The sequence below is a fragment of the Clytia hemisphaerica genome, unplaced genomic scaffold (assembly GCF_902728285.1).
Source record: "Clytia hemisphaerica strain Z4C2 unplaced genomic scaffold, Clytia hemisphaerica genome assembly, whole genome shotgun sequence".
Lineage (NCBI taxonomy): Eukaryota > Metazoa > Cnidaria > Hydrozoa > Leptothecata > Clytiidae > Clytia > Clytia hemisphaerica.
Window position 1 is genome coordinate 275,859 of NW_027103826.1, and position 13,692 is coordinate 289,550.

The window sequence follows — 13,692 nt, forward strand, 5'->3', positions numbered from 1 at the left end:
CAGCAAGAAGATGGTCAGCAACAACAAGATGGTCAACAACAACAAGATGGCCAACAGCAACAAGATGGTCAGCAACAACAACAACAACAGGTTGAATTGAAAGAAACTGTGTCTGAGGGAAATGTTGAACAACAAGGAGGAGATCCATCGGTTTGTAATAATTTGATACATGTTTTTTTATATAAGAAAAAACCAATTAAGAACATTGAGGCTTTGATGACCAAGAACATCTTAAGACTTTATGGACCCAATCCCAATTTTTTAGGGAATCGCTCAAATAAAAACATAGTAGTATTATTAAAAATTAAATCAATTAAAAGAATTAGCTGCTTAATTTGACCTGAACGGAATCGTTTTTTCAAGTTTTCACCATTGTTTTCTGTTTTCTTTGTTTAGATAACTGAGCCACTTGTTGAGAAGAGAGAAGAGGAGCGACAAGAAAGTCAGGGAGAAGCTTCTCATGATATTGAAATCCTTGAAACGCCAACAACACCGCCCCCACCACCCAAACATTTAGAGAATGATATCATTATTGAAGTTGACGAAGGTATTGTAATTATAATACTAAGAAATATTAATTTAATCTGAGTAATTATTATTTTTATCTCTGAAAATCATTTATGTTTGTTATTTATTTGCAAACAATTTAAAAAGCACAGCTTAAAGCTGCCCGAACTAATCTCCGAGCAGATTCTGATACTCCGTGCATTACCCGTATTCACTTAAAGGTCATTCATGATTCCGCGAGAGAATCTGTCCAGGTTAGCGCACAGTTGTGTTTTTTTATTCCCAATTTGCTTTCGAGGGCGCTGATTGGTTAATGCAAAACAATCGCACCAAAATCAAAAGCCAATCACAAACATAAAGATTTGAACCCTTTCACTTTTACATTCGTTTTCAAACAAAAAGCAGCGCTCTTTTGAATGTTTTTGCTGAACAACAAGGTCAAATCATCACACTCGCCATATCCCTTTAGAGCATAGCGTGGTATGCGCAGAATGGATGATCTGTTATGAGATTAGAGCCCAAGAGAAAACACTGTTTGTTCCACTTTTTGAACATTTGATTGACATTTAACTGATCTTATTATTCTTTCGTTTCCTTTTCAGAAGAACAAAGTCATAGCTTAGATAGTGGTGATAATTTGGATGAAGAATTGGAGGATGAAGAGACTGGCAGTCTAGTCTTTGATCGTGAACAGTTGCTACAACAATACAAGGTTTGTATTTAATGCTTTTATGCAGTGATAAAGGTTCTTCCATCTCAGACGAGTGGTTAACGAGGGCTATTCTGAGAAATAATGCCCAAGGTCAAGTAGCGACCGAGCTTACGAGATTGATCGATCGTTGCAGTTTAAGCACGTTGTCATGCGAAAAGAAATAATTGTATCGCACAAAAAGCATGTAGCCCGATTGGAGAAAGGGACCGGTTACTCGATAACAAAAGTAGCATTTATTTTGAAGCACCTAGAAGGATACATTTTACCTCTCTCTTTATGGAATCTTAGAACATGTGACCCTGTGAATTGATGATTTTTGAAGTTGGCCGTTTTAATAGAGAATAAAAAACTTAATAAGCTTCTAATGGGCAAACTACACTCCGTCAAATACTTGATTGGTTATATAAACGTTATGTTATAAGATAACAGATTGCTCATCTATCATTTTCACGAGGTAAATCAATGAATTTTCAAAATCGAAATAAAATCATCAAGATCCAGGAGGTTCAATTTATTTTTAAAGGTACTGACGAAATTTGTAAACAAACCGTATGCAGCGGGTACAAAATCAAAACAAAATGTCACATATGTCAAAATAAATAATCAAAACAAATATGGCTGATTTTTGATTGTTTCAATTGTTTCACAAGTTTGTTTTGGACATGATTTTAATTGTTCTCTTTAATGACACGTGGTCCACGCAATGTTTACTACTTTTATGTCCCTTTAAGTGCATGTATCCAGAGACATTGAATCTTTTCATAGAATCTATCAATCCGTCACCTTTTGGTTTAAGAAATTTTAAACTTTTAACCCTTTGTATGAATGAATAAAAATGTTGGAAATGAAAAACCTTTTGAATGGATCATCAGATGGTTTGAAAAAAAAACTGGAGGCTGCTCTCAGCACGCTCTCAGCACCCGTGCTATATATTTTGGTACGAATTCATCGGATCTTGTCAACTGGTTCCACGAATTTGTTAGCTTTTTCAGTTTTGCTCGAAAGGGTCATCTAAAAACCTTTAAGCTTGATACTCTCATTTTTATTAAAAATTGCGTTTAAATTAAATGAGTTTAAGTGCGCCTCAGTGCCAACTACTGTCTCCAGCTTTAAAAATACAAAGCGTCTCAGTGCCACTTTATTGATAAACAAATTTAAGCGCGTTTACATGCACTGATGTTCGCGTAAACGCACTTGGGCACAATTCTTTACACAAGTGAGTTTAACTTATTCATAACATTGGGCTTTTCCAGGACAAATTGAATATGGAAGATATTACAATTTTTAGATATTTACCCCTCCCCGGACATTTGTGACTTTTGGCTCCCGGGCAGCAGGTCTAACCCCTGGGACAAGCATCAGTTGACCACCTGAATATTCAAAATTACCCTCAAACAGAGAAAGTATACCCCCCTGGACTTAGATTTCTCACTATCCCCCCGGATACTTTATCCTTCACCCCCCATGTATGAAAATTTTCTGGCAAAGACCATTAACTAGGAAAATTTATCGATATTTTTAAAAGAAATTTTTCTTCTAGCAGATCCTAGTGATGTTAATAGACGATATCGATTAAATCAAGTTAAAGACCCCTCGAAAGGCATCTGTGCCAAATTTTGTACTCTGGTCACTATTTGTACTAGGGATTCTAATAACAACCGGAGGAGGAGAAAGAGCGATGGCTGGGCTATCCACGTAAAATATCGACTCTATGTTCATTTTCATTTTTGGTAATTTCAGGAAGCATTAGAGGAACGGTCAAGAATACAAGCACTCAATGAACAGTATCAACATAAATTGGCTGAATATTTCAAAAAGAAGAAGGTATGTGTAGTATAATGTTCTTTTTATCAATTATTTTTCACGAGTTCTAAATTGAAGTAGATTTAATTTATCTCTTACCATTTGCTAACACGGCATAGTAGTGTTAGCAAATGGTAAGAGATAGTGGTAGTAGTAGTGTAGTGGTTATCAACCTTGATTCCCGTCTGGGAGGTCGGGGTTCAATTCTCACTCGGTGCTATGATTTACTTGGCAAGTGAACGTACCTTCGCCTGGGTCGACCCATGCCTTGTGAGGGGAACTGGGTACCATCACTCTGACAAAAGAGTATGGGGCTATGTCGGGCATTGCATGTGGTGTGGTGACGATACTCATAGGTTCAACACCTGCGAAGATGTATGTCTTCCCGTGTAGTTCGAGTATCATCGTCTTTACACCAATAACTCTGTCGTGTCGTCGAGCGCAAGGTTAGCAGTGTCTGGTAAGCGTGGTAATTTCCCTATCCTAGGGTAGGTATCTATCCAGGGATAGGGCCCATTCTGGATGATTCGGAGGGTTAACTTCTTCTCTTATTGAAGAAAGTTTGTTTTAGGGGGCTGCCTCTTTGATTGAGCTCCTTTCTTTTAATTTCGCGAGAATTAAATTTCGCGGAATTACAATTTTTAAAAAGGTTCGAAACCTTGAAGTAAAATCTTTCCAGGAAAACGAAGAAACTCTTTTTTTAATAGAATAATGATTCGCGAAATTTAATCCCCTCGAAAATTTATTCCAGCCTGTTCCAGCGTAAAGTAATTATTTGTTAATGGATTTTGTTACTCTTTTTGCAACTTCTATAGATATCCCCGTAGGCATTTATCATGTTTTTCCATAGAATTTTTATCTAGTTACCTGACGATCGCTTAAGCATGCGGCAGCCTGGTTGGTAGTATGTATATTTTTGAAGAAAATAAATTTTGAAATTTTGATATTTGTTATTCATTATCTTTTACTTTAGACTGACGAGCGTGCCCAAGAAATTGAAAAGAACGTCACCGATCAAGAGCAACGATATTTGAAATACATGTGTAGGCAATTTTTTCTATACCTATACACATGTTTTTTATATAAGAACAAACTATGTACCAGGTGTCGCAGAAAAAAGTCCCCCTCTTGGAAATGAAATTTGCTTGAGAAGTAATGTTTTAGCATTCAGGTCATAACTTTTTGATTTAGTTAACCAAATTTGATAAACGACCCCTCAAAATTTAAGTTTATCCTTCTTCTTTCCAATGCAAAAAGATTGATTCTTTAACGGTTCATCAAACTCGAGAAATTTAACTTCAAAGAGGGAGACTTTTTTTCTTGGACACCCGGTTTATTAAGCACAAGGCTTCAATGCGATTCCCAAAATATTAAAGAACAAGCTAGTATTAGAGTATTAACTCCGTATTTTAAGACTTAAGACTTGGGATCTCGAAATCTAACAGCTCAAAAATGGTCCAACAAGACTGAGAATGTAGCCTTGATGCTATTTAACCATATTCATACTTGGCTTTTAGGGGTGGAGGGAGGCTTTTCCTGTACCACCCCTTAACTTTTGATCTAGTGGGTCTTTTTGGATGAAATTTGGCACACAAAATCCTTGTCGTATCGGTAACTTTCTACCAAAAAAAATATTACGGCTGAAACGATATATTTGATATAAAAAATAAATTTGTATTGGAAAACTTTACTGTCAGAAATGTCATCATGGTCAAGGCTGGAAAATTTTTAGGTGTCAAAACTTTTTTTATTTTAAAGCTAAATAAAACTAAAAGTTAGAAATTTACAGAAATTTTATGCCAAAAGTTCTATTATTTCAGAAGATATTAACATTAGTTTTATCCCAGTACGAATAGGGTTGGAACCATTGAGTTTCAAGCCCGAAGGGCTAGAAGCGAAACTTTAACCCTTCTCAGGCAAGAGAAATTGAAGCCACTTATTTCCCATCCAAAACGCGCATAGAACGCGCCGTAATTATGACGACGGATTGTATGTAGCGGTTCCTTTGTAAGAGGAATACATTTTTTGAAATCTATCGATAGATTTTAGTTTCAATCCGGCGTTTGTGTAAAAACTACGCGCGGGCGTTCTGGATGGGAAATAGGTGGTTTCATTTCCCATCCAGGAGTCTCGCCTCTAGCCCTTCGGGCTTGAAACTCAGTGGTTGACACCTCTCAAGTCGAAACTCTAAAGAAACAAAGTGGAAGTACTGAAATTGCAATCCTCGCCCGTTTCTGAAAAACGTTCAAATACCCAACATTGTCAAAACGATGATGATTGATTCGATACATTTTCATTTTTTAAGCCAACTTGGAAGAGTTGCAGTCAGTGGAAGCAAGACAATGCTCGAACCTTGAAACACTACTCGAAGAACTGAAAAATAAATGTGAAGAAAAACAAGACACGGTGGAAGAAATCAGGTTTATTTTTAACAATTTATTAGTACAGCGGAGTCTCCATAAGCCAATACCGAGTTTATGCATGTGTGTTTTTACGCGACGGCGACGGTAAGGTTCTTATTTGGCGCGTCGCCAGGGTTTTGAGTTTATACTATGGGCTTTATTTCTGAGAAAACGTTTCGTTCACGTTTGAATTTGGAAAAATTTTAACTTTTTTCTGAATTGTTATACACCTTTTCGACCGTAGCTGCTGATTGCTGCGTGGGCATTTTTTTGTCCGTTTTACCACCCTAAACTCGATCCAATCCTGTCTATAGGTGCAAAAAAAGACTGGGACGGTTTTAGGGTGGTAAAACGGAAGAAAAAAATGCCCACGCGGCAATTGGCGGCTACGGTCGAAAAGGTGTATTACGGGTCATCCCTCCCATCCCCCTAGTGGACACAAAACTGGACTAATTGAATTATTCTGTGTTCTTCTTTAGCTCAGCCTTCATAAAATTCAAATATGACACAGCAAAAGAATCAATCAGTACAAGAACTGGAAAACCCATTCCAGTCAAAGTTAGTTGGCACTGTTTTTTGTTTTTGTTTTTTTTGCAGTTTTTCTGTTTTTATTTCTTCAGCTGTAAGGATTGAATTAGATGTTCAAAGCACCCTCAAAAGCCTTAGCTTTGGCTTGAGAACTAAGATATAGCTTCTTTTTTTATTTATAAGAAAAGTGTTTTTTTTTTCGCCGAGGGTGAAGTATTCTTAACATATTCTTATTTTTCAAAATATTTTTCACAGAGAAAACACTAGAAAAGGAATCCTCGATAACTACATATTGTTGTTGAGATTGTGAGAGAAAATACTAGAATCTGATTGGATGCGATAAAACGAGCAACAACGAAGAGTAGTTTGCAATCAGGCGTTTGTTTAAATGTAGTGAAAACTTGTTGTGCGGTGGTTATACACGCCTGACACTCTAGCTAGAGAAAATCCAGAATCCATAATGTTGAACATTTCGTGGTACATGTTTTGAATCTACTTTTTCAGGATTTGGAGCAATACCAAATGGCCGAACAGAAAAAGGAGAACGAAGTCATCGCTGTAAGAATTAGGTTTTTTTTCTCGTTTATTAAAGGTTTTATTTTTTAATAAGAGTGATACCGTTTGCTTACTCATCAATTTTAATTTACAAGCTTTTTCACATTGAATTGACACGGATGTGAAGCAAGATTGGTCAGGAAGAGGAAGGAGGCGATCGAAAAAATATATGCAATCTGATTGGTTAAAAAGAGTACAATATAGCTTGTATTTTACATGTACAAAATATAAATTGACAAAAAGATGTTGTTGCATTGTAGCGGTAGAATCAATCTAACGTCACTTTGCTACAAAAGTGCCCTGCGCTTTTTTCCAACACAAAAAGTATTTTTTGGGTCACCGATAAACCAGTTATCGGAAAGTTGTGAGTACAATATGGAAATATTTCACTCGTCCCGGATTTTCCGTATATTTTCCTCGCCTAAAAGGCTCGGAAAATATTGCACGGAAAAATCTCGGAACTCGTTAAATATTTCTCATACTGTACTCACAACTTTCCGATAACTATTACATATCAACACAATATAACAATAGGCAGACACTGTCCTGATATGAAACATGTGTCTGATTTGAAATGGGAACACTTATGCAAAAATAAAACTTTTAACAAAGTATTTTTTTCATATTTTTTAGAACTTTGAAAGTTTTCATGTGAACAATCATTTACTACATACAAAATGATTTAACTTGTTGAAAACAAAATTCAAATTTTTAACTCTTTTGCTTTGCTGCTGTCAGGGGCCGCGACTCCACTTTAAAAGTGGTGGGTCATGGTTTAATGTCTAAGGAGGTGGCACCATGGTTGCCGCCGACGGGAGAAATTTTTGAAAATTGGCCCTTCTAGACTGCTTAAGACAGGTCTTTTTCGAGGTTTTTACTCAGAATTTAACTGAATCAGTAATTTTTTTTTTTGTTTTGAAAAAATGTGGTCGGGCCAAGGCCCGGGTGCCCCCCCCCCACGCTGCCCCGCGGCCCCTGGCTGTCTTTGTAAAACTTGTATCCCAATTTGCAAAATAGTACTTAATCATAAAAAGTTGATTACTGCAACGACGTAGAAATAAATCATATATACTAAAAACAGAAATTTGCAATAGAAACTTTGAAATAGACAGGGATTTTTCTAAGCACTTTGAGCTGGGGGCCGTTTTTGTAAACTTAGTAGATCGAATTTCTAATATGTCTGAAAGGGAAATTGCTTAGCAAAGCTGTGCATTGATAAAACTGTGGGTCTTGTGGGTGTTCAGAGGGCGAAGCTCTCAAAAACTCTTGAATATAATATGTAGATACTAATTAGTTTTTTTTGCTCATAAACAAGAAAAAAGGTTAATTTCGCTAGAAAAAATCTCATTTATTTCGGATTGGGTTTCAAAAACTCAAAAATTTATTGAGTATTGAAGTATTGAAGATTGAGTATTTTGGGGCGGTATACGGACATAAAGAAAGTGCTTAGAAAAATCCCTATTACCCTAGTAATAATATAATTCACTTAAAATTTGTTTTTACAAGGTTCGTTTGGAGAATATCAAATTGAAAAACCGACTGAAGAAACGGGAACAACAGCTCAAAGCTAAGGTAACGAAAGTTTCATAAAGAACAATACTCTGCTACGTGCCCTTTATATTTCTATGAGTCCTTTTGATTAGTCAGGCGAGACGGGATTTCAATCATGCGGTTTATGCAAATTACTGTTTTCCTAAATATCTCTGATTGCTTATAAAGATTTGGCTTTGAAGTTAAAAAATATATAAACAACAATAAAAGAAAAACATCGAGAGAAGAGAAAAATATAAAACTTTCAGTGTAATTTACTTTGCTAACTGGGAAAAAGTAGTGAAACCCATATTGTGCGATTAGCTCGTAATCACATAATGACTCGTACAATACGAAAATTGCACTCGTGATTTTTTTGCTTCGAATTTTCATTGTCCTTTCGGACTCGGAAAATTAACAACAAAAAAACACTCGCGTAATTAATCTCGAGTTGCACTCGTATCACAAGTACATTAGTACGTTACATGTACTAATCCTCAACCATATGACTATTGCCCAAAGCAAAATAGAAACTCTCAGAATAAACGAGTATTTACGAATTCAGCGGTAAAGGTAAGTAGCATTTTGTAGTCCCCTTAAAAAATTGTTAGTGATATTGTTTTTTTTGATACAATATTACTCTTATGAATATATTTTCAGGAAGAACTTGCAGAAGGTTTACACTTGATTGATTTTGAACAATTGAAAATTGAAAATCAAACATATAATGAGAAGATTGAAGAACGTAACGAGGTAATACCATCTATCAACCTTTAGACCATATTCAGACGTTATGGTTTTGTATCGCTCCGGCATAGTTTCGTTACGGATTTAACACAGTGTTTTGGAACGTTTCGTTTTGGAGAGATACGAAACCGTGACGTTCGAACATGGTCTAAAAGCGTGAAGAGGCTGGGTTTACCAGGCGAAGGAAGGATGTCAAAATGTCTGAGAACGTTGCATTGATATTCTCATGGACAATTATTCAGTGGTTCAGTGGCTTCCAGGCTATATTCTCAGTCTTATTATAACATTTTTTAGCGTTCCTGAGATCCTAAGATAATCTAAAGTCTCATGTTAAGACTCAGAGTAAAACATTATGTTCCAGCCGTACTTTAAAGCACTTAAAATCACTGACGGTTTTGAGGTTACTCCCCGTAAGTGCCAAATATTATGGCGGTGATTGTAGCCCTGGTAACGAAAACCCCTTTTCTCAATCTGATCTTTCCGATTTTTCTGATAGGGAAGGCTTTAGCAACGGGTTTGATCACCAGGGAGACATAAGACAGATTTTTGTTCTCGTTTTCTGATAGGTTTAGAAATTGCGATATTGTTTTACACGTAATGACTAGGAATACTGTATACTGTGGATGTCAAAAGACAAAGTTGAAAGTGTTTGTGTCACTTCATAACGTTATGAGAAGGGGTGTGTGGGTGTAATCTGGATTTCTTGCCAAAAGTATAGCACTAAAGAATGAGAGCCAATTTTTTATTGTTTACGAGTTTACAAGATTCAACTGACACTTGACTTTTATCATAACCCTCTATTACCTAGGCACGACGGAAGCTTTTTATATTTAGTACGACGAATGAGGAAATTTAAGCGATTTTATAGCGATTTTCCCGACGAAGAGGAAAATTTCGGTTATTTTGTAAAAATCTAGTATGGCGGCCGCAGTACATGCCGTACCCGTTGCGTCGTGTCTCTTACCCAGTTCCCTTGTGGTTTTTGAGTTGAGAGGAATTCATTATTTCTTTGTTAGGAATTACTGAAACTTCGGAAGAAGATAAATTCAACAGTACAAGTATTGACACATTTAAAAGAAAAACTCCAACATGTTCAGGTTAGAATTGCGCTAGCCTCATTATCCTATACGATTATTACAATCATGGTCGAAATATATTGAGAATTGTGTATTTGTGTATTTCAACTTTTCAAGTGGCTTATTCTTAGCCCTATTGGAACATTTTTTGAGCTTTTTGATCTTGTAAATCTTAAGTCTCATGTTAGAATTCAGAGTTAAAGCTCCGCTTTCCACCCGTACTACACATTAAAATCATTCCCGGTTTTAAAATTTTATTTTGACTTAATTCCCCTCATGTGAAAATATAATGACGCCCATCACTAGTACTAAAATTCAGCAAAGTTGACGTGTTTACAGTATTTCCCATCTACAGTAATTCATTGCACTCAATCGAATCTGTTTTTGTTTTGTATCCAGGGAGAAAACGGTGAACAACGAACGAATTTACGTGATATTGAGGTCACTGTAGCTCATGTAAGTACGAAAGTCTGTCTGTCTGTCTGTCTGTCTGTCTGTCTGTCTGTCTATCTATTTCTCTGACCATGTTTTTCACAGCTTCAAAAGTTTTAAGGTCTTCGGCCGCTAAATCGTAAAAATATGTAAAATCAGGTCTGCGTCCGCTAACAGAAAAAATATTTGTGGGGGCCCTCTTGAAACAGATAGGAATACAAATCCACTCCCAATTTACTCTGTCTAATGAGATCTCTGGCTCGTGAGCTGGGCGGTAGAGAAGGGAGTATGACAAAGTAAGTAATTTTGAGATCGCAGTCGAGGGCAACCCGAAGGCTCCTCTTCCTTTAACTGTCTACCCAAAGGTAGGGGAGGGTGCCACATGAGCACTTTTGGAAGTCATAATTACTCGAGCTTGGAGGTCGTACCCACAACCTTGTGCACCGTAGCTAGATGCTCTACCTTCGTGCTATGGCCGCTTACGAAAAAACATAGCAAAAAGCGGGTAATTGAATAATGGATCCCTGGTTTGTGATCTTCCTCGAACGTTTTAGACCATTTTTAGACGTTAGTGTTTCATATCGCTTCAGTATGATATTTGTTATGAATAGGAACAGTTCATATTGATTTCGAAACGTTTCGGAGTAAGAAAACGGAGGAGTTCCGTTCCTATGAAAATAGTGGAGCGAAACCTTTTCGATCCATTTTGCTTTGTATCGTCTCCTTCTTTGACAATTCGAGTTTCACACAGTGTTTCGGAACCGTTTTGTTTCACGGCGATACAAAACCGTAACTGAATATTGTCTTAATCTATTTTCAATATGTTTCATTTTGTTTTTTACAGAAACGTGACCTGTTGACACGCTTGAAACAAGCACGTGACTCCCTTCGCTTTGATAACACCAAGTTGAAGCATAAAGCTGGTCTCCTTGGAAACAAACCGTTGTTAAGGGATTTCGAGGAACGAAAAGATGAGGTGTGTCCACGTTTTGAAAATTTTTTCAACAATCACACTTTTAACCTTTTTTTAATTTATACATTTGGAGTCTCTATAATTCGTACGCACAGGAGGAGCCCAAACTTTGTTCGAGTTAAGGAAATTTCGAGTTATGAAGTAAGGTTTACGATGAATTTTTAACTGAAGGGACCAGAAAACTTATTTATTACTTATTTGAGATACAAATATGATGGTCCTATGGTTATTATTCAATTCGTATTTACCTGGGACCAAATCTTCGTACGGGATTTTGACTGGTTGGTGTATACACTTATCAACCCTTAGGAACGTGATCGGCTTTTTATTAGGGGACTATGAATTTACAAGGCACAATTGTTTTCAGCGCAAGGCATTTTTAGGCTTACAACTAAATCAAAGCAAGTAAGTTCCCGCCAAAGCTCTAGAGACATTTTCCCTGCGGTAGAGTGAAATCTATGTTTAGCACTTGAATAACTTGAACTATATTGACGTTACTTTTTCACTGGGTATCTTACATTGTTCTTAACCCTTACACTACGAGGGACGCGTATATGTGTCCAAAACAAGCCAAAATACTGAGTCTCAGACTTGAGGCCATAGCTCCTGACCACTTGATTTAAAGGGGTATAAACCGAATGCTTTTAGAAAGAGTATAAAAATAGCTTTCCAATGGTATCAAAACCATCTTCAAAATCAAAAGTTACAAGCTTTTATGGCACTCTAAAGTTTTGAGTTTAAAAAAAAAAGTTTAGAAAAATTTCAACTTTTTCAAAAAAACAGCGCGCACAAAGGGTTAAGAGCACTACACTTGTGTTTACGTTATCTTCATCGAGAAGAATTTTACTTGAACTTTCGTTACCAGTTTCTTCAAAAGCAGTAAGGGTTGAAAGGTGTAGTGAATAGCTTGTTATCACTTTCTTTTTCAGAGTGAGGAATTGAGGAACCGGCTGGCAAATTTGAGACAGAATCACATGGAGTTGAACATTAACTTGACCACTATCAGAAAGAAAATTGATAATGTCAAAACTATTGATATGCAGTAGCAATAATTATTATCGGTTTTTTGTCGTCTTGAGTGTTGTTTCAACGTTCATTGATTTATTTAACGTTAAACGAACGTTGTGGACGTTAGATTGACGTTGTTCGGGCGTCTTCAGACACTGATTTTGAGGTTGGACATCATATCTTTTCTTGATGACAGAAATGTTTTATGAAACTATCCTGCAACGTCCAAACAAAGTCGATCTAACGTCCACAACGTTCGTTTGCCGTTAAATGAACGAAAACTTTGACTTTTATGACAGTGAGTTTGAGATCCTAGGAAGTCTCTGTCGATAGCTAACATGTTACAATTTTATTTATTGTCAAATTTCAATTCAAATTGCCTTTTCGAGCTTGAGTTTTGCAAGGAAAGTAATGGGGTCTGTAAAATATCAGATATCTTAATCTACCCCTTTTTTCACTGTTCAAACCATAGATTTATAAAGCCCGATAGGCTAGATGGCGTACCTTTGCTGAAAAGTGTGCCGTGGCTAGATAAGAAATCCTATCTAAGTCACGTGGCATTACAATAGAATTTCAACGCTTGACCAATAAGAAGCTTTGCGGGTTTTCGAAAACATTTTTTCCGATATTCACTTTTTTTGCCTGCGATGGCTTTAGGCACGACATCTAGCTCTTCGGGCTTTACAAATCTATGGTTTAAACCCGTATACAACATTTATATTATTAAAATCAACAGGGTAACATTATCAAAAGGAAACCGCGACAGAAAAATACACAAATTATAATTCATTTAACTGATAGTTCATGTGAATGCCCCCTAAAGGTAAAACTGGGTAAAAAGCATGAATTGAGATTTTTCATAGTATTGAATAATTAATATCATTTCAAAAAGTGGGTTTGCAGGAAACCTAGAAACTAACCTATTTTCAAAATAAGTTGACAGTTTTTTAATTCATCCAAATGTATATTGAATATATTTCTTTAATTTGTCAATAATATAAAAAAGTGTAAAAATAGATATTCTGATTTTTATTTTTAAAACTTCAAAATAATAATAATCTTTTCAGGAATTAATAATTTTGATTTTCTTGGGTATTCTCAATATTTTAATGTCTAGAATTCATTATTTTGCGTATGAAAATGCAACCTTTTTAAGGAACCTTTCAACTTTTTCAAAGTTTTACTAGTTTTCGTTGTCAAATTTTTCAAATTTTTCAAGGAGTTCAACCAAAATGTCCGCAAAGTGAACTAACATATTATTCAATATATAGATTTTTATCCACAGTTATTTGATATAATCAATATACTAATTTATTCGGCGTTCTTAATGGAATAAATTTTGATGGTTGTATCTTCATGTTATTGGATTTTAACCTTAATGTGATTGATTGATTGAAAATTATTGGATTGGTTGTTGTA

General features: G+C 36.0%; 1 protein-coding gene across 1 annotated transcript; it reads left to right on the forward strand.

Annotated features, from left to right (window-relative positions):
* Positions 1 to 48: 48 nt before the first annotated feature.
* Positions 49 to 13,343, forward strand: LOC136806763 (cilia- and flagella-associated protein 184-like; the record flags this gene model as incomplete). Its single annotated transcript, XM_067063346.1, has 14 exons — positions 49 to 150; positions 397 to 547; positions 1,110 to 1,219; positions 2,960 to 3,043; positions 3,996 to 4,065; positions 5,328 to 5,442; positions 5,904 to 5,982; positions 6,457 to 6,510; positions 8,014 to 8,079; positions 8,698 to 8,790; positions 9,801 to 9,881; positions 10,260 to 10,316; positions 11,137 to 11,268; positions 12,195 to 13,343. Coding segments are annotated over 14 exons (1,311 nt in total), but the record flags the coding sequence as incomplete, so codon positions are not given.
* Positions 13,344 to 13,692: the final 349 nt, after the last annotated feature.